The 26,364-nt window shown below is 43.2% G+C and overlaps 1 protein-coding gene and 1 non-coding gene across 13 annotated transcripts in view; both read right to left on the minus strand.

Annotated features, from left to right (window-relative positions):
* Positions 1-26,364, minus strand: part of PRRC2C (proline rich coiled-coil 2C) — a 208,198-nt gene that overhangs the window by 66,410 nt on the left and 115,424 nt on the right. For all 12 annotated transcript variants that reach the window (XR_006103620.1, XR_006103619.1, XM_042464503.1 and 9 more), the window contains exons 19-22: positions 16,089-16,422; positions 15,321-15,406; positions 14,526-14,711; positions 2,494-2,745 (exon numbers count right to left, since the gene is read on the minus strand). Coding sequence is in view for 10 of the 12 variants with exons in the window: in XM_042464503.1 (XP_042320437.1) it covers positions 2,494-2,745; positions 14,526-14,711; positions 15,321-15,406; positions 16,089-16,422 (858 nt within the window). In the remaining 2 variants the exon portion in view is untranslated. The remainder of the gene's footprint in view (positions 1-2,493; positions 2,746-14,525; positions 14,712-15,320; positions 15,407-16,088; positions 16,423-26,364) is intronic.
* Positions 597-706, minus strand: LOC121930204. Its single transcript, XR_006103860.1, has one exon. It is a non-coding gene; the product is annotated as a U6 spliceosomal RNA (small nuclear RNA).

Here is a 26,364-nt window from a genome sequence, read left to right on the forward strand (position 1 = left end):
TATCCTGGAAACAGATTTCTATATGTTTAGATCACAGATTGAGAAACTCAGTTGCATGCAACCTTCTGCACTACTTTTTCCTGCATCTCGGCTGCTGATGGTAATGCTAAATTCCAGTGCTTATATGAACAGCGTTGTGTTAAGTGAACATGAGTGATCTTAAACCAGATTAGGATGGGAGCCTGGCTTTAACTTCTTCAACCTGGAAATTGATGCAGCTGAGACCACATGTCTGCCACTAAAAGCAGCAAAGAAATAACCATCTAATTTAGGACTGTGAAGGCTGGTTGATTTAATGCACATTGGGAACTTGTAGCCCACCAGGTGTTGATGACTGCTTGTGCAAACAGCCCTAGCTAGCATAGTCGATGGAATATGTTAGAAGTTACAGCCCAATGACATCTGGATGGTTGCATGATTCTGACTGCTAATTTAAAGAAATATACAGATCTCTATGCAAAATCCAATGATTTTTCAGATAGTGAAATTGTCTGTTGACAGGTAAAACAATACCCAAGTCTAATAAAAGTTTTAATTCCAATATTACGTGATACCACAGATGTTCACAATAATGGGCCTCCGAAGTAGTCTATGTGAAAGTAAGGATCTTGATCTAGCTTTTCTTCTTTCTTTCTTTTGCGCAGGGGCCATGCTAATCTTCTCTGTATCGTTCCAATTTTAGTATATGTGCTGCTGAAGCGAGCACGATTTAGCTTTTCTAACTGATATTTCCATCCTATTACTTTTTCCAACAAGAATGCGGAATGAACTCATAGAATCACAAGAGTTGGAAGAGACCACAGGAGCCATTGAGACCAACTACCTGCCAAGCATGAACACTAATCAAAGCACCCCCAACAGATGGCCATCCAACCTCTGTTTAAAAAACCACCAAAGGGGTCTTCACTACACTCTTAGAGGCAGCATATTTCACTGTTGAATAGCTCTGACTGTCAGGAAGTTCCTCCTGAGATTTAGGCGGAATTCTTTTCCTGCAGTTTGAATCCAGTGCTCCTTGTCCTAGTCTCTGGTGCTATGGAAAACAAACCTGTTCCCTCTTCAACGTGACATCACTTCAGATATTTAAACATGATTATCATGTTTCCTCTTAGCCTTCTTTTCATCAGACTAAACATTCCCAGTTCCCTAAGCCACTACTCATAGAGCATGGCTTCCAGACCTTTCACCATTTTGGCCACCCTCCTCTGGACATGTTCCATCTTGTCCTTCTTGAACTGAGCTGCCCAGAATTGGACACAATATTCCAGGTAAGATGACCGAAGCAGAATACAGTGGTACTATCAATTCCCTTGATCTAGAGACTATATTCCTGTTGGTGCCATCAAGAATCACATTGGCTTTTTTGGCTGCTGCATCATGCTGCTGATTCATGTTCAGCTTGTGGTCTACTATGACTCCTAGATCCCTTTGACATGAACTGTTGTCTAGCCAGGTATCTCTCATCCTATATCTGTGCATTTCATTTTTTCTGCCTAGGCATAGGACCATAAATTTCTCCCTGTTGAAATTCACCTTGTTAGCTTTAACCCAGACCTCTAATTTGTCAAGATCATTTTGAATTGTAATCCTTTCCTCTGGGTAATTAGCAATCCCTCCCAGTTTGGTATCACCTGCAAATTTAATTAGCATGCTCCCTCTACCTTCATCCCAGTTCATCCCAGTTCAAGATGTTGAATAGCACAGGGCCCAGTACAGATCCCTGTGACACGCCACTAGTCACTTTTCTCCTGGATGAAGAGAAGCCAGTGGTGAGTACCCTTTGGATTCGGTCAGTCAGCACTGTAATCGTCTAGGCCACATTTCACTACCTTCATTGCAAGAATATCATGGAGAACTCTGTCATCTCCACCGCAATATTAAGGAACTTCCTGACAGTTAGAGCTGTTTGACAGTGGAACATGCTCCCTCAGAGTGGTGAAGTCCTTCTTTGGAGGTCTTTAAACAGAGGCTGGATGGCCATCTGTCAGAAGTGCCTTGATTGTGCATGACAGGGGATTGGACTGGATGGCCCTTGTGGTCTCTTCCAATGCTAGAATTCTATGATTCATACTCATTATTAATCATATAGAGGCTAATGAAACATTTAAGTACATTCTTATGCATGGTTGATTTGAAAAAGGTGAATACTGAATGTTTTGAGGGCGATATTCAGATGTAACACCACTCAATTTGGCTTCTCTGTGAAATGCCTGATAAGTTTATGAACACTGAAAAAGACAAATTCTATTCTTTTTTTAGCCTATTATCTTGGGGCCAAATTTAATGTTGTTAGTATAACACAACTTTTTATTCTTTCACTTTGTTGCCTGAAATTCTATGTAAGGTATTTTCCATTCTTCTACAGTATATTTCAGGGAAGTCTTTGACATACAAGTGGGATTCTTTCACACACACACACACCAGCTCGGCTGACAGCAACACTTCTGTTTTTCTGATTAATTAAGGTGGGCAGCCATTCCAATTGTTTCTTACCTTCTGGGCTGCTTCAAACTCTGGAGCAGACACCGATAGCATTGTTCCCATTTCAGTATCAAGCTCAGCAGCTGCCTTGGTTTCTTTTGAAGTAATAGGGTCTGGACTTTGGACTGTAGTAGGACTGGATTTCTCTTGTACCTCACAGTTGCCTTGCTGAGCATCTTTTACTTTTTTGTTCTTTAGTGACCGCTCTTTCCCAATGGGACCTGGCTTATACTCTTTATTTTCTACTGGGTTCAAATCTGGAAGCTGAAAACACATTAAAAATTTAGAATGCTATATTTGGAAAAAGATTATTCAGATATTGTTTGTTTATAGGAATTGCATATAAAAACAAAAGATGTAAGATTAATCAAAAATAATAAACTAGGAAAGGAATATACAACCTCCATAGACCAAAGTAAGAGAGGGGTGATTATTTATGTGAGAAACCATATAGAGTCAAAGGAAATATTTAAAGACAAAAATTGATATTATATTCTATAAGAAACTTCAAGGGAAATTGTTGGAATATGACTATGAACGTATAATAATGACTGGTGACTTCAATGGGGTAATAGAACCCAAATTAGATAGAACATCATGTAAGAAAATAAAAGAAAAACAAGGCTATTTGCCCAAGACATTTTTTGAACTAATGGATAACTTATCTTTGATTGGGGTTTGGAGACACTTGTATAGAATTTTTATTCTGAAAGACATGAATCCCTCTCAAGGACAGATCTATTTTTGGTGTCAAACTCAGGGATCAGAGAGGTGAAAGAAATGAAAACCCTGAATAGAGAAATTTCAGATCACAACCCTATAATAATGACGTTGAAGGAACCTAAGAAAAACAATAATTGGTATCTAAATGAAGATTTATTAAAAAATAAAGATACAGTGGGCCCTCTCCTTACTCCTTATTACATAGGAAAGAATGGGGCTCGTGCATATGGCAGAGTGGTGTGAGTGCGCCACGGCCATTGTTTCCCTCCCCAAGCAGATTTCGCATAAGCTGGAAGCCGTGTAAAATGCATCTGCACAAGGCACGGGTGCACTGTATAATAAATAAGGGGAAAGAAATGATCCAATTATTATTTAAGGAAAATATGAACAAAGAAGTTAATTTGGCAACAGTATGGGACGTGGGAAAGGCAGTTTATAAGAGGTTTTTTATACACCAAAATATAATTTTGCAGAAACAAAAGAAATAAAAGTAAAATGGAGGTATGGGAAGCAATAAATCACTGTAAAGTGGGGAAAGCACCGGGAAATGATGAACTAACTGCTTTGTTCTATAGGATGTTCATTGAGGAACTAGGGCACCCATTACAACAAGTGATCAACGAGGCGTTAGATGGAAATCTACCAGATTCATGGAAAGAAGCAGAAATTATTGTAATTCCAAAAGAGGATAAAGACATGCAGGATCCATCAAATTATAGAAAAAAATTTCAGTCGCATCTGTGAGTCACTAGGGGGTGGAGCTAGCAGACTAGCTCTATTTAACTCCTTCCAGAGCCTTCCAGAGCAGTTCCTGCAAGAGAAGAGGAGGAGGAGGAGGAGAGAAGGAGCTGGGCAGCCATTTTGAGTGGTGACTGAATTTTTTTTTAACTCTAGTAGAGTGTGCTAGTTGCTGAGAGGGTAGAGCTTCTGTGAGTCACATCTGTGAGTCACTAGGGGGTGGAGCTAGCAGACTAGCTCTATTTAACTCCTTCCAGAGCAGTTCCTGAAGAGAGAAGGTTTTTTTTTTAATCCAAAACAAATCTACAGCAGAGGCAGCAGGTGAGGAGCAAACCTTTAGTCAGAACCTTGCCCTTAAGTACAAGCTAGCAGCCAGGACATTCCTATAAAGTTATATTCCCAGTAGATTGAGCTTGCTGCCAGAGACTGGTGAAAAGGACCATAAGGGCCTCAACGTTGGTTTTTACCAGAGGATTTTTGAGGAAGAAGCTGACAGTCCTGTTTCAGTGAGTAATACAGACTTCGCCATATGGACACAGAGGAAACTACTGCAGTCACATGCAACACTTGTGGGATGTTTGTCTTCTTGCCTACAGAAGTGAAGAACTTCACATGCACCAAGTGCAAGTTGGTAGCACTCTTGGAGGAGAAAGTACAGCAGTTGAAGTCTAGAGTAGCTACACTTCAGCATATTAGGGAGCAAGAGGATTTCCTGGACACAACAGAACTAACAATCTTGGACGAGTACCATGCAGAGGAAGTTGCTGAAGTGGAGGAAGTTACCTCACACACACAGGAGGCAGACAGGTGGAGGAATGTCACACAGAGAAGTAGGCCAAGAAGGGATTGTTCTGGGACCTTGCAGCTAGAGAATCGATTCAAAGCTCTTTCCCTTATCAAGGAGGACGAGGAAGAGCAGCATGGACAGACTTCAGGGACAGAGCAGGGAAGCTTGAGAGTTCCACCAGAGGGAACAGTCGCTGCTAAGCCTCGGAGGAAGCATGTGGTCGTAGTGGGGGACTCCTTGCTGAGGGGTACAGAAGCAGTGATTTGTAGGCCTGACAAAATGTCTCGAGAGGTGTGTTGTCTCCCCGGGGCAAAGATCCATGATACGACAGAGAGGCTGACAAGACTGGTCAAGCCTACTGACCAATACCCCTTCCTTTTGGTCCATGTGGGAAACAATGATACTGCAAGACACAGCCTTCAGAACATCAAAAAGGGATTAGGAGGCTCTTGGTAGGAAGCTGAAAGGAATGGATGCACAAGTTGTCATCTCATCTCTTCTGCCAGTTGAAGGGCACGGTCCAGGAAGGGAGAGGAAAATAGCAGATGTGAACAACTGGCTCTGCAGATGGTGCCGCCGAGAACTATTTGGATTCTTCGATCATGGGCTGCAGTTCCATGAGGAGGGACTTCTTGCAATGGACGGGTTGCATCTCATGCCAGTTGGAAGAAATGTTTTTGCCAACAGTCTCAAGAATTTGATCAGGAGGGCTTGAAACTGAGTTTTGTGGGGGAGGGAGACAATATTAAGGCAAAAGGGCTGGAGAAAATAGTCAAACTGACACAGAGGAAACAAGACAAATAGTGCAGGGACCCAACAGTGGGAGGCAAAAAAACTTGCACAGGGAGCAAGTAAAAAGGACCCATGGTCTGCAATGTCTCTACACAAATGCACAAACCATGGGAAATAAGCAAGATGAACTCAAACTCCTAGTACAACAAAGCAAATATGATATAATAGGCATCACTGAAACCTGGTGGGGTAAGTCTCATAAGTGGAATGTAGAAATAGAGGGATATAACCTTTTCAAGAGAAACAGGCCAAACAAAAAAGGAGGAGGAATAGCACTATATGTCAGAGACATTTACACCAGTGAAGAGATCCAGGATATCAATACTGGCAGCCAGGTGGAGAGAATCGGGATAAAAATTAAAGGGGAGGGAAACAACAAGGATGTAATGGTGGGAATCTACTATAGACCCCAAGTCAGATGGAGGAATTGGATGAAGTCTTTTTAGAACACATGACTACACACTCAGAAAGGAGAAATGTAGTAGTGGTGGGTGACTTCAACTATCCTGATATTTGCTGGAATTCAAACTCAGCCAAATCCTCAAGGTCTAGTAAATTCCTCACTTGCCTCGAAGACAATTTAATTGTCCAAAAGATGGAAGAGGCAACAAGGGGGTCAGCTATTTTAGATTTGATCCTAACCAAAAGGGATGGCCTAGTTAATTGAGTGCAAGGGGTGGGATCCTTAGGTGGAAGTGACCATGTTCCCCTGGAGTTTGTTATACAATGGAAAGGAGAAGCCAGGCATAGTCAGACACGCCTTCTAGGTTTTAAGAGAGTGGATTTCAGTAAACTTAGAGAAATATTGGGGGTGATCCCATGGTCAGGAATACTAAAAGATAAGGGAGTTCAGGACAAATGGGAGTTTCTCAAATGAGAGATACTGAAGGCACAATTTCAAACAGTTCCAGTGAAAAAGAAAAATGGGAGGTGTCTCAAGAAACCAGGATGGATGACTAAGAAAAACTTTCAGCTGAGCTAAGTTTTAAACGGAACATATATAAGAAATGTAAAAACGGGGAAATCACAAAAAAGGAATTCAAAGAAATAGCAGGCATGTGTCAGTAAAGTCAGAAAAGCTAAAGCGCAGAATGAACTCAGGCTTGCTAGAGAAGTTAAAAACAATTAAAAGGGCTTTTTTGGATATGTCCGCAGCAAAAGAAAGAAGAAGGAAATAGTAGGGCCACTGTGTGGAGAAGATGGCAAAATGCTAGTGAACATCTAGAACATCACAAAAAGTCAACACGGGTTTCAGAGAAACAAGTCATGCCAGACAAATCTGATCTCTTTCTTTGATAAAATTACCAGCTTGGTAGATGAAGGGAATGCTGTGGATATAGTATATCTTGATTTCAGTAAGGCCTTTGACAAGGTTTCCCATGACATTTTTGCAAACAAGCTTGTAGAATGTGGGCTAGATCAGGTAACTGTTACATGGATTTGGAATTGGTTGACTGGCCAAACCCAAAGAGTGCTCAACAATGGCTCCTTTTCATCCTGGGGAGAAGTGACCAGTGGGGTCCCCTCTGTCTCTGTTCTGGGGCCAGTGTTATTCAACATCTTTATCAATGACTTGGATGACAGAATTGGGAGCATACTTATCAAATTTGCAGATGACACCAAATTAGGAGGAATAGCTAATACTCCAGAGGACAGGATCAAAGTTCAAAATGACCAGAATAGAATAGAAAGTTGGGCCAAAGCTAACAAAAGGAAATTCAACACGGTGAAATGTAAGGCGGAAAAATAAAATGCACAGATACAGGATGGGGGACACCTGGCTGAATGAAACTATGTGTGAAAGGGATCTAGGAGTCCAAGTAGACCACAAGTTGAACATGAGTCAACAGTGTGACGTGGCAGCTAAAAAGGCCAATGCAATTTTAGGCTGGATCAATAAAAGTACAGTGTCTAGATCAAGGGAAGTAATAGTGCCACTCTATTCTGCTTTAGTGAGGCCCCACCTGGAATATTGTATCCAGTTCTTGGCACCACAATTCAAAAAGGACATTGAGAAACTGGAGCGTGTCCAAAGGAGGGCAACTAAAACGGTGAAGGGTCTGGAAGCCATGTCCTATGAGGAATGACTTAGGGAGCTGGGAATGTTTACCCTAAAGAAAAGAAGGTTACACGGTGATATGATAGCCCTATTTAAATATTTGAAGGGATGTCATATTCAGGAGGGAGCAAGCTTGTTTTCTGCTGCTCCAGAGAACAGGACCCAGAACAATGGATGCAAGCTACAGGAAAGAAATTCCACCTCAACATTAGGAGGAATTTCCTGACAGTAAGGGCTGTTCGACAGTGGAACACACTTCTTCCTTGGAGTGCAGTGGAGTCTCCTTCCTTTGAGGTCTTTAAGCAGAGGCTGGGTGGCCATCTGTCAGGGATGCTTTGATTGAGAGTTCCTGCATGGCAGAATGGGGTTGGACTGGATGGCCCTTGGGGTCTCTTCCAACTCTATGATTCTTTGATTCTATTATTTATATTCCAGGTGGAGAAACTCTGGCCCCTGGGCTGGATAAGACCTGTATTTCTTCAATGATCTGATCAATGGCCTTCCCTCTTCACGCCCCCTTCCCCATTTAGACACTGGTGAAAATAATCATTTCATTTTTACAAATGAGAAAAATCTCTGAGCTTAACTGCTGTGTTTATAATAATAATAATAAATTTATTTTTTCAAATTAAATTATCTATATTCAAATCCAACAAGATCTAATACACGAGATGAAGAGCAAAGTTGACCTCCATGAAATGGTAGTTATAACTAACACTAGAATCACTAACAAACAGTCCACAGTAGGATTTAATCAAATATAGGTATTGCAATGCAGTGACAATGGAATTAAGTCATTTTCAGACCTAGTTATTAGATGAGATGTTTACATTCCTGTCTTAATCTGACCAACACCATCTGTGGTAACAAGGATCACCCTGTAAAAACACAGTGTATTTCAAACTATTATGCTTTATTTATATCGCGCTGTAGATTTACACAGCGCTGTATATACAAACAATAAAATAGATTAAGTATACTTGCCCATGGCATACAATCTAAGAAATAATAGCATAACACATATAAACAATACAGGAAAGAGTTCAATAAAGTAAAGCAGGCAACAAATTAAAAACGTCAAATAACATATAACAGTCACAAAATTCCTGGGAACGCTTCTCTGGACAGGATGGTTTTCAACTCGGTTTTGAAACTGGTTAAAGAAGTGATGACCTGTGCTCTTGGGGGAAGGGGATTCTAGGAGTGAAGTGCAGCAAGTAAAAAGGAACGAATCCAGGACGGGGCAGTGAAAATCCTAGGCTGAGACAGCAGACTTTGACTACCAGAACGGAGGGTATGAGTGGGAAGGTGAGGAGAAAGAAGGTTTGATAAATAAGGAGGAGCCAGCCCATACAGGGCTTTAAAAGTCAACAACAGGAGCTTATACTGAATACAGAAAGGGAGGGGGAGCCCATGAAGGGATGACAATAAAGGAGAGATATTGTCGGAGCGGTGGGCAGATGTAATAACGCATGCAGCTGAATGCTGGACAGAAATAGGAACAGTGGCCTGTTACAGACTGCCAAAATAAAGCTGCTTCAGGTCTCTTTGGTGGTATGCTGTTTAAATGATGCATGCATCCTAAGAATCCAGAAGCTGCACCAAAGCTGCTCTCCAGTGCTTAGGACTGGAGCGTGGCTTTGGTGCGACCTCTGGACTCTTAGGACCCATGCATCATTTAAATAGCATACCTCCAAAGAGACCCAAAGCAGCTTTATTTTGGCAGTCTGTAACAGGCCATTGGCTCTTACCTGTGATATGTCAGTTTCCAGTAGATAAGAGCCCCTCATCCTGTAATTTGGGATATGCTCCTCCCACTCACTCCAATAGGCACGAAGTAACAAAGAGAGACCTTCTGGTGACCCCATGTGGGTGGAGCTAACCCTAGAAGGCCAGTCACTAGAACAGCCGATGCTCCAGAAAAAACATAAACAATTTATTTGGATATCAAACTATAGTGAATTGGATGGCGACCGAGACAGGCAGTGAGCAATCTAGCTTGCTCCCCATAGTGAAGAACTATGTGGATATGAACCATCCCTATGCCAGCATCCCTGAGGGTGGGCCAGGATGTGGGGCTCTTATCTAACGGAAATGGACATATCACAGGTAAGAGCCAATGTCCCTTTTCCCAGTAGATAAGACCTCCACATCCTGTAGTTTGGGATTTACCAAAGCCGACTAAACAGGGTGGGCGGTGCTGGCACTTCAGTGACATAGGTTTGAGCACCCGCTGCAAGACCCTGCAGCCTCAGTCAAGCCAAGCTGTCAAGCTAGTGATGTCTAACAAGTGTGTATGGTGGCTTGTAAGTGGCCAACCTGATGGTCTTTGCTATAGGACCTATGATGGCTAGAGGTGCTCATGCACCTGTAGTCTTTGGCATGGGTGACTTGGTTTATGGTGGTAACCTCTCAAGGATTTATGGCAGGTAGTAATGCCGGGCCTGGCTCACCTGCTAGGCATGGAAACTGATGCTTTCTTGCCCACAGAACAGGGCTAAAAGGAAACAAAGAGGGGTGTCAGAGGAACAAAAGCTATTTCTCCTCTATGAGTGGCTTGGTCTCCAGCATGGTGTATATTTTAAACTCTTTCCAATGTCTGGGAGAATGAAGGAGAAGGCTGGGGGGGTATGATTCTGACCTCTGAGGAGGTTAGAGCTCACCCTAAGGGTGGTGTCTGGGTCTGGCTGAATTGCCATGGAGTCAGTTGTAATAATATTGAGCTGCTAGTGTGATAGCAGGACCCCAGGCTTAGACCCCCCCCCCCCCCATGTGCCAAAGGGGCAGAATCAGGAGGGGCCCCAACCAGGCAAATGGTTTAGAGAAAAATCTCCCTTAGGAACTAAGACAGTCAGCACCCTCAGGACCATGTATAAATCTCAGAAGTGCAATGGTGTTGTGTAGGCAAGGCAAGCAACAAGTCACCTGAGGAGTCTGACCATGGAGATGGGATACTATCCCATCCTGGCCCTTTGCCTGTGTCACAACAGTGAGGTTATAAGTGAAGTCTGTTTATGGCTGTGGTGGCCTAAGGCCCCTGCTCATGTCCTACTGGAAGAATTTCAATAAGAAGACTGAGGGTTTCAGGGAGTCCTGAAGGACCTCCATGCTAACTAATGTATTATAGCACAGAGTTTCTCAGGCTATCTGGTATGAGGAAACAGCAATTCTTTATTTTGTTTTATGGGAGTTAAACAGGAGTAGCATATCTGGCCAAGGGACTGCCACCTTAACTAATATTGGTATAGAGAGATGGAGAGGGACTGGGCTCACCCTGAGACTATCAGTAATGTCGGGCATGGGTGCCCTTTGTTCCATGGCCCAATCCTATTTTCCCCTTAGTAGTCAGTCCAGAGAAAAACACAAGCTTCTGTTCCCAATGGGGAGAAGAATGATTGCCAGTTAAACCTCCAGAGTTTTAACTTGTCTAAAATGTGGATTATGGTGGATTATGTGATCAATCAGAATGGAACTTGATCCAATGTGGACCTATGCCAGCTTCCAACCTATCACTGATCACCTTGTCAACTGGTTATAGCAATGAAGGTGATATTACGGTGATTTAACTTGTAGCAATGAAGACTTACCACTCTGAAAGAGGAATGTTAATGTCTGACCACCAACTAATATTTCAAAACAATATGCAGTTCTTTACTGGAACATCTGCGCACCTGTGTAAAATAAGACTACTTCCATGGTTAGGCAAGAGAGACACTGGATTAACCTTTATCTCACTGACACTGGTGAGTCCATGCAGAAGCGTGAATGCACTCTGTGTTAACAGGGTCTGTTGTCAGAATTAAGTCTGATTTCATCTGAGGAAGAACTTGTCTAGAGACTCTAAAAAAATCATCCAACTTATGTAGGAGACTATCAACAACCTATAGGAAGGCTGGGGGTTCTCCTGGCTGAATGAACTGCTCATTATGGAGTGATGAAATGGTAACAGGGGACTTGACAAGGATAATACGCTATCCAGTTTCAAGGGGAGAAGTTTCTCCACAAAAAGGTCTGTCAAAGAAAAACAAACTTGTTTCTGATTAAGAATTTTACTTAACCCCCTGTATTAGTGAGAATCAACTCATAGAAGAATTTTTTTCCAAGTTTCTTTCCTTTAACAGACAACTCTACTATGAAAGAAGGGAAGGAGAAGGGAGCCAGCTCTCCTAAGGCTAGCTGACTGAGATTCCCTGTGTGGAGCTTAGTTGGTCACATTAATCCAGTATATCTATCACCTCATATGAGATGTTTTTTTTAAAAAAAGATCTTCAATGGTGTAAGCCTTACAGATCTACTGAGTGACCACAGAAGGGAAGTATCTTTCTCCTTTCTTGAGTCCCCCTGATTTTTAGACTTTAAACAAATATGTATTGTTAAAGCCCTTTGCTCTTATTGAGAAGTGCTAAGGCCGACACTAGTTTGCACAAGGGAGGTTAGAACCATGTGCTCATCTTGTGTCTTAGGCTGTCCCAGCTAAGGCAAAGTGGAGGCAGGAATGGAGGTCTCTGAGGAGGAAAGAAAAGTCATCACGTGGCTTTTATGGTTAGCCCCCCCCCCAATTGAATTAGTTTCCAGGCATCTCCTCTGGCCTGGTAAAAATGGTTGGGGGGGCACTAAGGACCAGAAACAGGGCAACCCTGAAGAAGAAAAAATATTGTCTAGACTCCAAACACATGGACTAACAGTAAAAAAATGAACATCAGAAAAGTTAAGCAGTATCTCTTGTAAATGTGAGCCCCCAGCCCTGTTGCTGTGGGGGCTCTCCCCTCCTTTATTTCACCTATCAAGGGAGGCTGCCTAGGCAGTAGCTTCTTCCAGGCAGTGAGGAAACTGCTCTTAAGTTAGTAGTGACTGAAGACCATTCGTAATATGGGTAGATAGCTGAATATGGTCTGTAGTGTAGCACTGATATTCACAGGGCGTTTTTTTATTTATGTTTGAAACAGCCCCAACTTCAAGCTGGGGTTTAGAAGCTTAGCCCTTTCAATCTCAGACAGGCTTTATAGTAACCTGGCTGCATTATAGGAGCTGGCTTATTCCTCAACTCCCTTCCCACTTGCATAGGTAGCTGGGAAGGGCAGAGAGGGCTGGTGTGGGACATGGCTCCCAACTGCTCTCCTCAAGAGCTCCACAGTTTGGGGCAGCCTAACACATTGAGGATGTAGGGAACTCTCTCCCCATCCTTCCCACAAGTGTCCACCCTCCCTTGTTTTGAGGAAGGAATGCAGGAGGATTTGTATCCATGTGCTCTCTCAGAAAACCAGAGTTGGAAGAGACCCCAAGGGCCATCCAGTCCAACCCCATTCTGCCATGCAGGAACTCTCAATCAAAGCATATCTAACAGATGGCCCTCCAGCCTCTGTTTAGAAGTGATTGGCAGAGACCATGCTCCCTCTGGTGAGGACATGAAGCCATTTTATGCTTTTTGTGGGATGCTCTGTGGTAGCCAAAAAAGACCATTTTAGAGCTGGAAGCTTCAGTCCCTGCTGGGCCCAGTCTAGCTTCCTTTAAAGCCATGCAGCCAAGATGTCAATTGTGCATGCCAGAAGAGGAGTCATTTTCCTCCTTTCGCACCATCTCATTAATTATAAGAATCAAAAGGGAATGTGCAGGAGCCCTGGCAACACTACCATGTGTTACCCAGACTGCAATAGGATCTCCCAAAACTCTTGGGGTCCTGGGTGCCACTGGAGCCAGAGATGAGAAGGAAGGGGGAGACCAAGAGCTTATCCCCTATCTGCCCTCCTGGCAGAGTCCTGAACCTTATGCTAGGCATAGTGCCTGCAGTGGCAATGGCAGAAGCCTCCTGGCAATGCCTGCCCTGAGCAAGGGCATTAGATCTGGCAAAGGTTCCTTGGTGGCTGGAGACTCACCCCTGATCCTGTGTCTGCTGGCTGGCTTGACTCTCTGATTTTGGCCCTGCTTCAGGCTGGGCAGAGGTGATGCAGAGAAACTCTTTGCCATGGCTTTTGGCTGACCTGTCCTCTGAACCCTGGCCCTAAACAGGCTAGGCAAAGATGCCGAGAAAGGAAGTTTCCTTAACTTCTGGCCAGTTTCTTTACTGATCCCTGGCCCTAAATGGGCTGGGCAGAGGTGATGTGGAGAAACAGGGACATGGAGGGGATAACCCTCACCATTATCTCCCACGTGCTGCAAAGCTGTTTGCTGAAATCTCCTGTGCTCACACCATGAAAGGGGTAGCTTGGAGGAGAGGAAGAGTCATTGGCAAAGCCAAGACCTTTCTTCAATCCTGGGAGCTCTTGCTATATTAAGTCTTTCTTCATGCTTCCAAGGCAGCAAGAGAAACGAAGAGAAGGAAAAGGACTGGAGTAGCTGTAGTGAAGAAGTTGCAGAGCAACAATAAACACATCCTACTGGAGTGATAGGCAGGACAAGACTGGCCTTCTAGGGTTAGCTCCACCCACATGGGGTCACCAAAAGGTCTCTCTTTGTTACTTCCTGCCTATTGGAGTGAGTGGGAGGAGCATAACCCAAACTACAGGATGTGGGGGTCTTATCTACTGGGAAATAAAGGATGGAGGTGAGAAAGAGGAAGCCCAGCCAGGAGGATGTTACAGAAATCAAGACGTGAGACCACTAGGACATGGACCAGAATCTTGGCAGTAGAGGCAGAGAGAAATGGTTGGATTTTGGCAATATTGTATAAAAAGAACCTACATGCCTTAGCTGTGGTCTGGATCTGGGGGATACACAACAGAGAAGAATAAAAAATAAAACCAAGACTACAGTACAAGCTTCCTAGACTGGTTGAATAGAAATATCATCAACAGAAACAGAAAAGGACTATTGAAGAATAGACTTAGGTGGAAAAACGAGAACTCTGCATAAATATGACATCAAGCATTAAGGTTTTTCTTTATAAACAGTATAGAGGTTGCCCCATTACTAATCTGTAAATGTACCAAAGATGGATGTTTCACTTACCTTCTGTGCCTTTATTGGGCCTGCACGGGGCTGCTTTTGCCTTTGCTCTTTTGGTTCAAGAAGCTTCTCAGAGGGTTTCTCTGAAACTGGACCAACTTCATTGTCACTTCCACTAGATGCTGGAGCTCCAAACTGGATAGTTTCTATTCCTAAATCATTTCCACTGTCCTGGCCAGCTGCAGTTCCCTATTAAGGATTCCAGGAATTGTACTTTTAAAATTAAGCATTCTTTTGTTTTGTACTGTTGTACCTAAATATTTTTATGGAGCTCAAATAATACCAGAAAACTAAAGTTGAACTTTCCTATCCATTGTCTTTAAGACATATCTTATCAGGAGCTGTAACACTTGTAAATACATGTCACAAATAATTAAGCCACTGATTATTACTCATTAATTACTCTATTAAATGATTTACACAAGACTGCTGCTAAGCATAGGGGGCAAGATCAAGCACAGTCCTGCCCAAATAAAGTCCATCTGTAGTGATGCTGCCACCACCTCCACCATGACACTCACACCCACTGAAGAAACATAGAAGAGAGGTGCAGCTCTAAATATGAGCCAAGTCAACTTCTAGCTTTGTTGTGACTATCAAACATTTCTGAATATTAACACAATGGCTACAGCATTTGCATGCTGGGGAATAAATCTTCTGAGGCTGGGCTCCCAGCAGCTGCTCAACCATGCTAAACCAAATAGATACATATTTTTCTATTTTTTCTCTTTCCAACCCTTTTCAAATGAAAAATAAGAATATGCTATGTCTGTTGTTTGATTTATATCTGTTACTTACTTCTGCAGATGTAGCTGATCCAAATGATGTCAAAGGCTTATTCCATGCACTGACCGAAGGAGGCTGTGGAGGACTAATGGGTCCCACTGAAAGGGCAGAGAATTAAGTGGTTATCAGAACATTTATTAGTAAAGGCATCATATGTCAATCAACCATATCTAACTCACCCAGAAGTGCCCAAAGTAGCTACAGTCTTTAATTCTTGTACAACAGGAAAAGAGAACCAATTATCTGTATATAGAGGACAAATTAATGAATGCATGTCAGCAGCACCTTCATCTTTTCATGCCCCTTCAACACAGCAGGAACCAAAGCAAACAAGCCAAAGTCTGAAGAGGATGGCACATGTGGGAAGAGCAAATAAACACCGTATTGTAGTTCAGAATAGAACCCACATTCTGAACAACTTCCTTGAATTAGCCCAAGAAAATATGAAATCAAAGCAAGAGTTGCTCAGGATGTAGCACTGAAGGCCCAGATCAAAGCAACAAATAGATCTCACTGTATTTTGAGAAATGGCCATTTATTTTAAAAAAAAAATTAGGCAAGTGGCAAATGGAAAACTGAACAAAAATACTCAGGACATTTGAAAGAAGAATTAGTTGACATATGAGGGGTGTTTACAGCTCCTCGTTCTTGGAGAGACTATCACTTTACATCACATCTTATTCTCTAGGGCATCATCCCAAAATTTAAAACCAAGTTTAACTACGGAGTCCAAGAAAAGTATTTTTTATATATCTAGACAGGTAACCAAAAGACTCTTACATTTTTTAGAGATGTCACCAAGAACTGTTGTAGCTGGAACTTTATTATCCCACAGTTCAATTCCTACATGAGGAGTATTTTGCAGACTTTTGCTTACTGCAGTATATTCTGTGCTGTTGTTCACTGGAGAGATGGCCTGTGTTTGTGGCTGAACAGTAGTTTGTGGACTTGGAACCTGAGATACACACTGTAGTGGCATTTGTGGCTGAGCCTGAACCTGTTGAGCAGCTGCAGCTGCAGCTGCAGCTGCTTGCTGTTGTTTTTTTGCAAACCTGGGTGGTAGCTTAGAATTTGAGCATCTTCCTTTTTCATTTGAACTCTTTTTTGTCCAAACCTAAGGATAAGAAAGAAGATTAGGATACACTTCAAAGGTAATCACTAGCAACCTGAATTCTACTCACAAGCAAGTACCACTGCTATAAGAATATAAAAAAACTGCCTTAGCAGAGCTAGACTTCAACAGTGAATAGCAGTGGCTCCCCAAAGCGGTATTCTTCCATAGCCCAACCTGGATATAGTAGGAATTAAACATGGGGCCTTGGGAAGCAAAACATATATTCTACTACTGAGCTATGTCCCCAGCATTATATACAGGAATGTAAATACAGTAAATTAGCTACTGCTAGCCACAAAGTACAACCCCTATTTTCAAACCCAACAAAGCTATTACCACCTTACTGTATATATGCTTTGAGTAAATCCTCACTGTATCCTAGCTGCAAACTTCTAAACTTCAGAAACATCCCAGAAGTCACTTAATACAAATATTCTTTTAATCCAAATGGATGAGGATTTCTGGAGTATCATGCATAGTTTACCTTACTTTTCTAGAAAGAGTGCATTAATTTGATCCCAATCTGCTCCCAATCCAAAGGTCCCTAAAAACAGTTTCCAACAATTACAAAACATAACATTGTTGCCCAAGATTTTTTTTAAAAGAAAAATCATAACATAAATGTGTGTGTATGGTTGTTGACAGAAACTATTTAAAGAATGGGACACTGGTTGTTTAGCATGAGGATCCATTGTGGACATGGAAAAAGAGCCATCCACATATGCATCAAGAGCGATTGCCAGACAAGCTAGACATGGGATCTTAAACTTTCTTCGTGACAACTGGTTTCTCCTCCTGTTCTTACCATATGACAGCAGAAATTACTTAGAAGCATAGAGAAACTATGGTCAGATTGCAAGTAAGAAAGACATGTAAGAACGAGTTGGATGTACACTGCACTAGGGAAAAATGTCCACAATGTCATTGCTATTAGAAAGGTATAGATGTCTCTTTAAGTAACCAATACCTCATTCTCAGAAGAAACTTTGTACAAACAACATAGGAAAATCCTGCTGTAAAACAGCTCCCAATGATAGACTCCATTGTAGCTAATTTAATGCAAATCCAGTGCTTGGTAAAGGGAGACAGGATAGACTAGTGATGGCGAACCTTTTTCAGACCGAGGGCCCAAATTGCAACCCAAACCCCACTTATTTATCACAAAGTGCCACATTCCTCTTTCTTTCTAGTAACAAACTTGTGAACTCTGTGCTGGAGTGACTTGAGTGTGTGCCCACAGAGAGTGCCACCTCTGGAACGTGCCATAGGTTTGCCATCACTGGGATAGACCATGTTGCTGCTTTGCAGATCTCATCCAACAGAACACTGTGCTAGGTAAAGGAAGACAGGATAGATCATGTTGCTGCTTTGCAGATCTCATTCAACAGAACACTGACTGAGAAATCATCTAAGGTAGCTGCAGCTGCTGGATATTTGATCAGAGATTTCACCAAGAGTGGGATTTTCATAAATGCATGTTCAGGTCGATGGGATCACATGGATTTCTATTTCTGGTCTTCTTGGTGCAGCTAGTGCTAAAGTATAGTATTTAGACTGAAGGAAGTAACAGTACAATTCTATTTTGCTTTGGTCAGACCTCACCTGGAATACTGTGTTCAGTTCTGGGTACCAAAATTCAAGAACGATGTAGATAAGCTGGAGTGTACTGAAGTAGCCAAATGCTTGTATGTGTGTATTGAGCTGTAAAAATGTACTTTTGGGATTACTATGTGGGGTCAGACTAGATAGTCACATGAGACCTTATAGATGCAATACTACTACTACTACTACTACTACTAATAATAATAATAATAATAAGTTCCCTTTCTGGCTATCTTCCATCAGTAGTGCTCGAAACAGTGTACTCTTGTACTCTGTGATATCACTTTCTGTTCTATAAACATTACACATCTCCTCTGTTCCATAACATACTGTAAACAATTTGCTTGCTGAACATTGTGAACCTTGGGGCCTGAACAGACAGGCCAAAATAAAGCTGCTTCGGGTCACTTTGGAGTTATGCTGTTTAAATGCTGCATGCGCCCTAAGAGGCCAGAAGCTGCGCCAAAAACATGCTCAAGTTCTAAGAGCTAGAGCACAGCTTTGGTGCAGCTTCTGGCTTCTTAAAATGTGTGTGTCATTTAAACAGCATACCTCCAAAGTGACCCAAAGCAGCTTTATTTTGGCCTGTCTGTTTGGGCCCTAAGTTAACCAACTGGAGAAGGGGAGGGAGAATTGCTATAAAAATGTTCAGTTTTTTTTTAGCTCAGAGCTTGGCAGCTTTTTTTTTATTTCTGTCTGAGCCCACCTGCTGTTACTTTGCAATAAAGAAACTGATTTTTCTACTCTGAGACGTCTCTCAGGTCACTTGATTTCTGCAATAGTATCTTGAGGAGGATGACCAAAATGGTTAAAGGTCTGGAAACCAAGCCCTATGAGGCGAGGTTGGGGAGCTGGGTATGTTTACCCTGCAGAAAAGAAGGTTAAAGGGCAGCATGATAGCCATGCTTAAATATAGCTGATGGGACGTCATGTTGAGGGTGGAGCAAGCTTGTTTGCTGCTGCTCCAGAGACTAGGGTATGGATCAATGGGTTCAAACTAATGGAAAAGATGCCCCCTAAACAGCAATTAGAGCTTCCTGACAGTAAGAGCTGTTTGACAGTCGAATATGATGGCCTTGGAGAGTAGTGGAGTCTCTTTCTTTGGAAGTTTTTAAACAGAGGCTGGATAGCCATTTTCAGGAGTGCTTTGTGTATTCCTGAATGGCAGGAGGCTAGTCTGGATGGCTCTTGTGGTTACTTCCACAAGGAGGGAGACCACTCTCTGAGGAAGTGTGTTCTGAGAGTGGTAGAGTCTCCCTCCTTGGAGGTCTTTAAATAGAGGCTAGATGGCCATCTGTTGGGTATGATTTGACTGAGAGTTCCTGCATGGCAGGGGGGTCGGACTGGATGGCCCTTGTGGTCTCTTCCAACTCTATGATTCTATGATAATTCTAACCAACTAAATAGAATTTTGACAACAGCTGTATTAGAAAAGTTGTCAAGTAAATCAAAATATGTGAAGGGCGAAAAACATATGGACAATTTTGATGAATTCTGGGTTTCCCTTTATTTATTTAATTAAAGAACTTTCAATGAGTCATCCATCAAAACATCACTTAAAATTCTGGAAAGGTATCTTAACTGAACCAGGGGACAAAAGAACATCAAGAGAAACTAATTATAATACATGTAACCCATAAGACCTGTTCTTTTTATCTTATAGTGTGATGATTCTGGTTTCAATTTTTATCTCTTTTAAATTTATGCTGAGTATGGCAATTTACTGACTGAATCATGTTTTGTTTTTGTTATGGTAAATTTGTTCATTTTTCTCTTGTTTTCTCTTTTTCTGATGTTTTTGTTCTTATGTATATATATTAAAATAATAACAAAAAATTAATGCCACATGAATTAGTAACAATGTGTAGTCAATGAAGGTATTTTGCCTTTTTTTAGGCACCCAATGGCCATTTTAGGTCCAAAATAGGATTTTTAAAAAATGAAAATACACTGGTGCCTCGGGATACGAAATGATCGGGTTACGAAATTTCCGGGATACGAAAAAGTTGGCTTGGCAAAAACTGTTTCGGGTTACGAAATATTTTTCGGGTTACGAAATTCATTTCGGCGCGAAATTCAAATGCTGCAAAGTGCAGCTATAGGCTTTTCAGTGCTAACGGAAAGCCTTCTCTTAGCTAAGGGGGCTGGGTTAGGGGTTAGCTTTGGCGCGAATTTTGAATTTCGTTAGCAGTATTGATTGGCTTGAGAAATCAAGCTGATCATCTGGATTGGCTAATGAAATTGGGGGTGGGGTGGCCTGGCTTCAGAAACAAAAGCCGGCTTCCATTGATCTGCCCCCTTTGTCTGGCCTTGTGGACTGGTGAGGAAGAGTTGCTTCTGAACTCTAACTCGTGGTTCCAGTGGAGGTTTGGACTTTTTCTGGCTTTCTGCCTTTGGACTTGTTCTGGCTTTGTACTACTGTACGTGTACAGTGCCAGGTGTACACTTCGGATCAAGACCTGCCAGCAGGAATTTCTGTACAGGTAGGTGTATGGATTTATACCTTCTTCTTGTGGGGTGAGACAGTGTGACCATGCTTTTGCTGTGGGGTGGTGGGGTGCTTTGGTCATGGCTGTGATGATTTGAGAGTGTGGGGTGTGAGTTTTGCAAGTTTGGCCTTGATTTGATGTGGGCCAGAGAGTGTGACCATGGGGTTGCATTTTCAGATTTGGGGTTTCTGGGGTTTGGGTTTGGGTTCTTGGGTGCTTTGGTCATGGCTGTGATGATTTGAGAGTGTGGGGTGTGTGACCATGGGGTTGCATTTTCAGATTTGGGGTTTCTGGGGTTTGGGTTTGGTTTCGTGGGGGTGCTTTGGTCCATGGCTGGGTGATGATGTGAGAGTGTGGGGTGTGGGGAACCAGGGGGTTGCAGTTTCAGATTTGGGGTTTCTGGGGTTTGGGTTTGGGTTCTTTGGTCATGGCTGTGATGATTTGAGAGTGTGGGGTGTGTGACCATGGGGTTGCATTTTCAGATTTGGGGTTTCTGGGGTTTGGGTTTGGGTTCTTGAGTGCTTTGGTCATGGCTGTGATGATTTGAGAGTGTGGGGTGTGAGTTTTGCAAGTTTGGCCTTGATTTGATGTGGGCCAGAGAGTGTGACCATGGGGGTGGGGGTGGTTTCCAATTGTGGCTTTTGCTCAGTGCCTGTGCCTTTTGTCCTTTTTAGGCTTGAGCTATGGCTCCCAAGAAAGCCACAGATAAAAGCGGCGGTGACAAAAAGAAGAGGGCTCCCTTGTCCTTGGAGGACAAGAGGGAAATCATCGCCAAGCATGAGAGGGGCGTGCGCTTGGTGGACATTGCCAAGGAGCATGGAAGAAACCCTTCGACAATTGGCACTGTCCTCAAGCAGAAGGAGGCCATCAGAGGCGTTGTGGCTCCTGCGAAAGGCGTGACTACGATTGCCAAGCAGAGGACACCAAAGCACGAGGAGATGGAGCGCCTGCTGCTCCTCTGGATTAAAGAAAAGGAGCGAGCCGGGGACACTGTGACCACCTCGGTCATCTGTGAGAAGGCCACCACCATTTTTGAAGACCTGGCCAGCAAGGAGGCAGGCGAAGGAACTTCTTCCCAGGAGGAGCCAGCCACCCCGGAATTCAAAGCCTCACGTGGCTGGTTTGAAAGGTTCAAAAGGAGGACCGGGATCCACTCTGTCGTCCGTCACGGCGAGGCGTCCAGCGCAGACCACCAGGCCGCCGAAGCATTTGTCATCAAGTTCAAGGCCATGATGGAGGAGGAAGGCTACGTCCCGCAGCAAGTGTTCAATTGCGACGAGACGGGCCTCTTCTGGAAGAAGATGCCTCGCCGCACCTACATCACCCAGGAGGAGAGGAGATTGCCAGGCCACAAGCCTATGAAGGACCGCTTCACACTTGCGTTGTGTGCGAATGCCAGCGGGGACTGTAAGATCAAGCCCCTGTTGGTCTACCACTCAGAAAATCCAAGGGCCTTCAAGGCACACAACATTCAAAAGGACAGGTTGCCAGTGATGTGGCGTTCCAATGGCCGCGCATGGGTCACACGCCTCCTTTTCGTGGAGTGGATCAACAGTGTCTTCGCCCCGACTGTGAAGCGGTACCTGGAGGAAGAGGATTTGCCCTTGAAGTGCCTCCTCCTCTTGGACAATGCTCCTGCGCACCCGCCTGGCCTGGAAAAAGACATCCTTGCTGAGTTCTCCTTCATCAAGGTCCAGTTTCTGCCGCCCAACACGACCTCCCTCTTGCAACCCATGGACCAGCAGATCATTGCCAACTTCAAAAAGATCTACACCAAGCACCTCTTCAAGCGGTGTTTTGATGTAACGGAGAGCACACAGCTGACCCTGCGAGAGTTCTGGAAGCAGCATTTCGATATCGTCGTGTGCTTGAAGATGGTGGACTTGGCCTGGCAGGAGATCACCAGGTGCAACCTGATTGCTGCGTGGAGGAAGCTGTGGCCTGATGCTTCTTCCTTGGAAGGGTCACAGACCGAGGGTGCTGAGCCAGGTGAAGAAGAGGTGACTGAGATTGTCTCCATCGCAAGGTCCCTGGGACTTGACGTGGACGACAAGGACGTGGAGGAACTCATTGAGGAGCACAGTGAGGACCTCACAACAGAGGACCTCAAGGCCTTGGCGGCCATGCAACACTCGGCCGTGGATGAGGACGTGCTCCATTTTGACAGGGGCCAAGAGGAGGAGGCGGCGGGGGCATTTTTGCCAACGGCAGAAATTAAAGACATTTTGCGGCAATTCCACAATGTGTCTTCTTATGTTGAGAAGCATCACCCTGAGAAGGTGTTGACCAGCCATGCCATTGCACATTATAATAATGTCTGCCTTAGCCATTTTAGGAACCTGCTTAAGGCCCGGCAAAAGCAGACATCCTTGGACCAGTTCTTCACAAAAGAGGGAGAACCGTCATCCAAGAAGGGCAAAGGTGCTGATGACCCTTAAAAAAACCCACCAAATTTTAAAAAAAATATGCTGTTAAAATGGTTAACTTTGTTAAATTGGTTGAATTGGTTAAATTGGTTGAATTGGTTAAATTGGTTGAATTGGTTAAATTGGTTGAATTGGTTGTCTGGGTTTAAATTTGAGTGTTTTGGCTGCCCCCCCCCTCCTCCTCCTGCCTCACTCTGAGATGCCCGGACCAGCCAAAGATACGTCAAAAACTTTTTCTCTCTATCCTTACAAAAACCTTTAGAATGGACCTGCAAGTCATTCTTAAGCTCTTTAGTGCCTCAGGCAACTTTGTATTACATTGTATTGTAGGGTACTTAGCTTAATAGGCCTCTATTGTAACTTTGTTTTGACTTGCAGGTTCAGTCTGAGGTCATAGAACGCATTAGTTATTTTCAATGGAAAAAGTGTTTCGGGTTACGAAAGGAATGGCGGAACGAATTAATTTCGTAACCCGAGGCACCAGTGTAAACAGCGTTTTGTTGAACGTGAAGTCCACCAAGGCTTTCATGGCTAGCATCCACAGTTTTCTGTGGGTTTTCAGGGCTATGTGGCCATGTGCTGGAAGAATTTATTCCTGACATTTCGCCTGTATCTGTGGCTGGCATCTTCAAAGGGTGTTGGCATGGAAGTGTGTGGGGTATTGTTTCATAAATGTGCCAAGAAGAAAACACACAGAGAGACAAGTGAAAAGAGGGACAAGGTCACCTTGTTCTGTGGAGGAAACTAGGCAAGGGTGTCAGAACAGAGCACTCAGTTAACAAGCTCTCCTAGCTGAAATAATAGCAAGAAGAAAAGCAGTTTCAACTGAAGTAATCTGATGTTACTTTTCTCCAGAGGAGCTGTTCGTATGCTCAAATACAAGCTTTGTAATGAAAAATACAGAATAACAGGGCAGCAATTGAATAAAATTTGGATCTTCATGCACTGAGTTTTTTCCCCTTTCTGTCTGCAGGAGTCAAGTGGCGTTCCTGTGAAGCTCTAGACTGGGCCATATACAGAATAACTGCGGTAAGCTTCAGATGGTGGAAAACCACTCTGATCCAGTTTCTGCTACCTTGTGTGCCCCTCTTATTTTCTTCGAGGTCAGTGGGGCATTGGCACTGTACAGGTCTTCCTAATGACTTGAAGGAAATAAAGAAGTAAAGGTACTGGACACAATGGAAAACTGGGTCCATTATGGAAGGCTCTGTTCGCTTAACTTGCAGATCCAATGCCTTGGCCATCCACAGCCTCAGGACAACAAAGGGCCAGACAGCATCTGTTGGGAGAATCTGGGCCGCAATTGACAACCAGTGCTGAAGGAGACTCTTTAGCTGATAGGTTTGGATTTTAAAAACTGAATCCTTCAGCGTGAATGCCATGGTTTGGAGAGTTGGATTTAATGGACATAGGCCTGTTACAGACTGCCAAAATAAAGCTGCTTTGGGTCTCTTTGGAAGTATGCTATTTAAATGATGCGTGCATCCTAAGAATCCGGAAGCTGTACCAAAGCTGCACTCCAGTGCTTAGGAATGGAGTGTGGCTTTGGCGCGACCTCCGGACTCTTAGGACCCATGCATCATTTAAATAGCATACCTCCAAAGAGACCCGAAGCAGCTTTATTTTGGCAGTCTGTAACAGGCCATAGATTCAATTGGCTTATTATTTACTGGCCTACAAAGTAGTACACACTACTCTTGCTAAATGGTGGGACATATAGTAGTGCCTGCTTTCAGAGTGGGCCATCTGGTCATAACGGTCCCCAGCCAACTGCAGGGCAATCATGGCTGGACCAATCAGAGGCCACCCCAAGCAACCAGTCTGCTTCACCCCAATGTAACCTGCTAAATATATGAATTTGTGAATGCTTTAACTAGGCTTAGCTAATGCTGGCTTTTTAGTTTAGACAACATACATCTATGGAGAGCATGTACAGTTTCCTGAATAAAGTTTTTTTGTGTTTTCTCTACTGAAGCCTGGATTTCTGAACTAAGGGTTCCTGTATATGATATAATAGTAGTATGGAGACTCCATACAGTAGGAAGAAGTCCAACCATAACACCATACCATGCTCTGCCCTCATAATGTTTATATGGGTCATGATGATACTGAGAGGAATGTTAAGACCAATGCATCAAGGACTGCAGGACCAAAAGTGTCAAGAGAGTATACTAGACAACCATCTAGTGCTAGAAAATATTTCAAAAGAATACCAATTCCAAAAAGCAAATCTTGATTTTGCCATGTTATATTTCACTAACCCATTGTGTATAATGAGACGTGAGCATCCATGGATCTTTCTATCCATGAAGGGTCCCAGAACCAAACCCCAGGTGATAGCATGGGCTCCCTGTATTACATTTCTAATCTGCTACTGTGCAAATGTTCTAAGGATGTATAGAGTGATTAATAGATGTAGTACCTTGAGCACACGTAGGGCCCGAACAGACAGGCCAAAATAAAGCTGCTTCAGGTCACTTTGGAGGTATGCTGTTTAAATGACACATGAATCTTAAGAGGTCAGAAGCTGTGCCAAAGCTGCACTCCAGTCCTTAGGACTGGAGCATGGCTTCGGCACGGCATCCAGCCTCTTAGGATGCATGCATCATTTAAACAGCATACCTCCAAAGTGACCCGAAGTAGTCTATTCAGGCCCTTAGTAACTACAAACATATTCTGGCCTTGGCCTATGAATACTGTGGTAACATAATTACAGTCTGCTTGCCACATTTTCAGGGGTTGGGGTGCAAGACCCCCACGAAAGTGGAAAAACTGCAAACATGTAGGGAAAAGCAGGAGGCGTGTGTGTTTGTGTGCTCCTTTTCTCTCCCATGCTTTGACTGGCTAAGGGAAGCTTTTAGGGCTGAAGGGCAGGATATAAATACCATAAATAAATAAATAAATAAATAAATAAAGGGGGAAGTGGGAGGGGTGTGTGCACGCCTTTCCTGGCTGCTCCCTCCCTCCTGGGGAAAAGCCTGGCAGGGAGGAGGAGGAGCACACGTGCGCCCTTCCCAGCCATGCTGCAGATAATTGCATGAATAATCAAACCCACAAATGTTAAACCTGCAAAAAATGAAGGGCCAACACTATCTGGTTCTGTCAATCTTGTTCCTAATGTATTTCCATGTATCCATCCTGCTATTCATGTAAATACATTCCTATCTATCTTGTTATTGACTCTCCTTTTCACAATATATAATGGAAGATTTCAGAATCAATTACTGTATCAACTATGAGCCCAACAATCTTGTAAATAGGAATATTTAGTATGTTTTTATTCCATTTTTCCAATGGCAGATGTTGCAATTAACTACACAACAATAAAAGAAAAACAACAGCAACACCAATAAATCAATCAGGATCTCACAAGCTCTCTGCTTTCCTCCCCTTAAACAAGATTGATATCCATTGCTGTATATAAT

Source organism: Sceloporus undulatus, chromosome 4 (genome assembly GCF_019175285.1).
Source record: "Sceloporus undulatus isolate JIND9_A2432 ecotype Alabama chromosome 4, SceUnd_v1.1, whole genome shotgun sequence".
NCBI lineage: Eukaryota > Metazoa > Chordata > Lepidosauria > Squamata > Phrynosomatidae > Sceloporus > Sceloporus undulatus.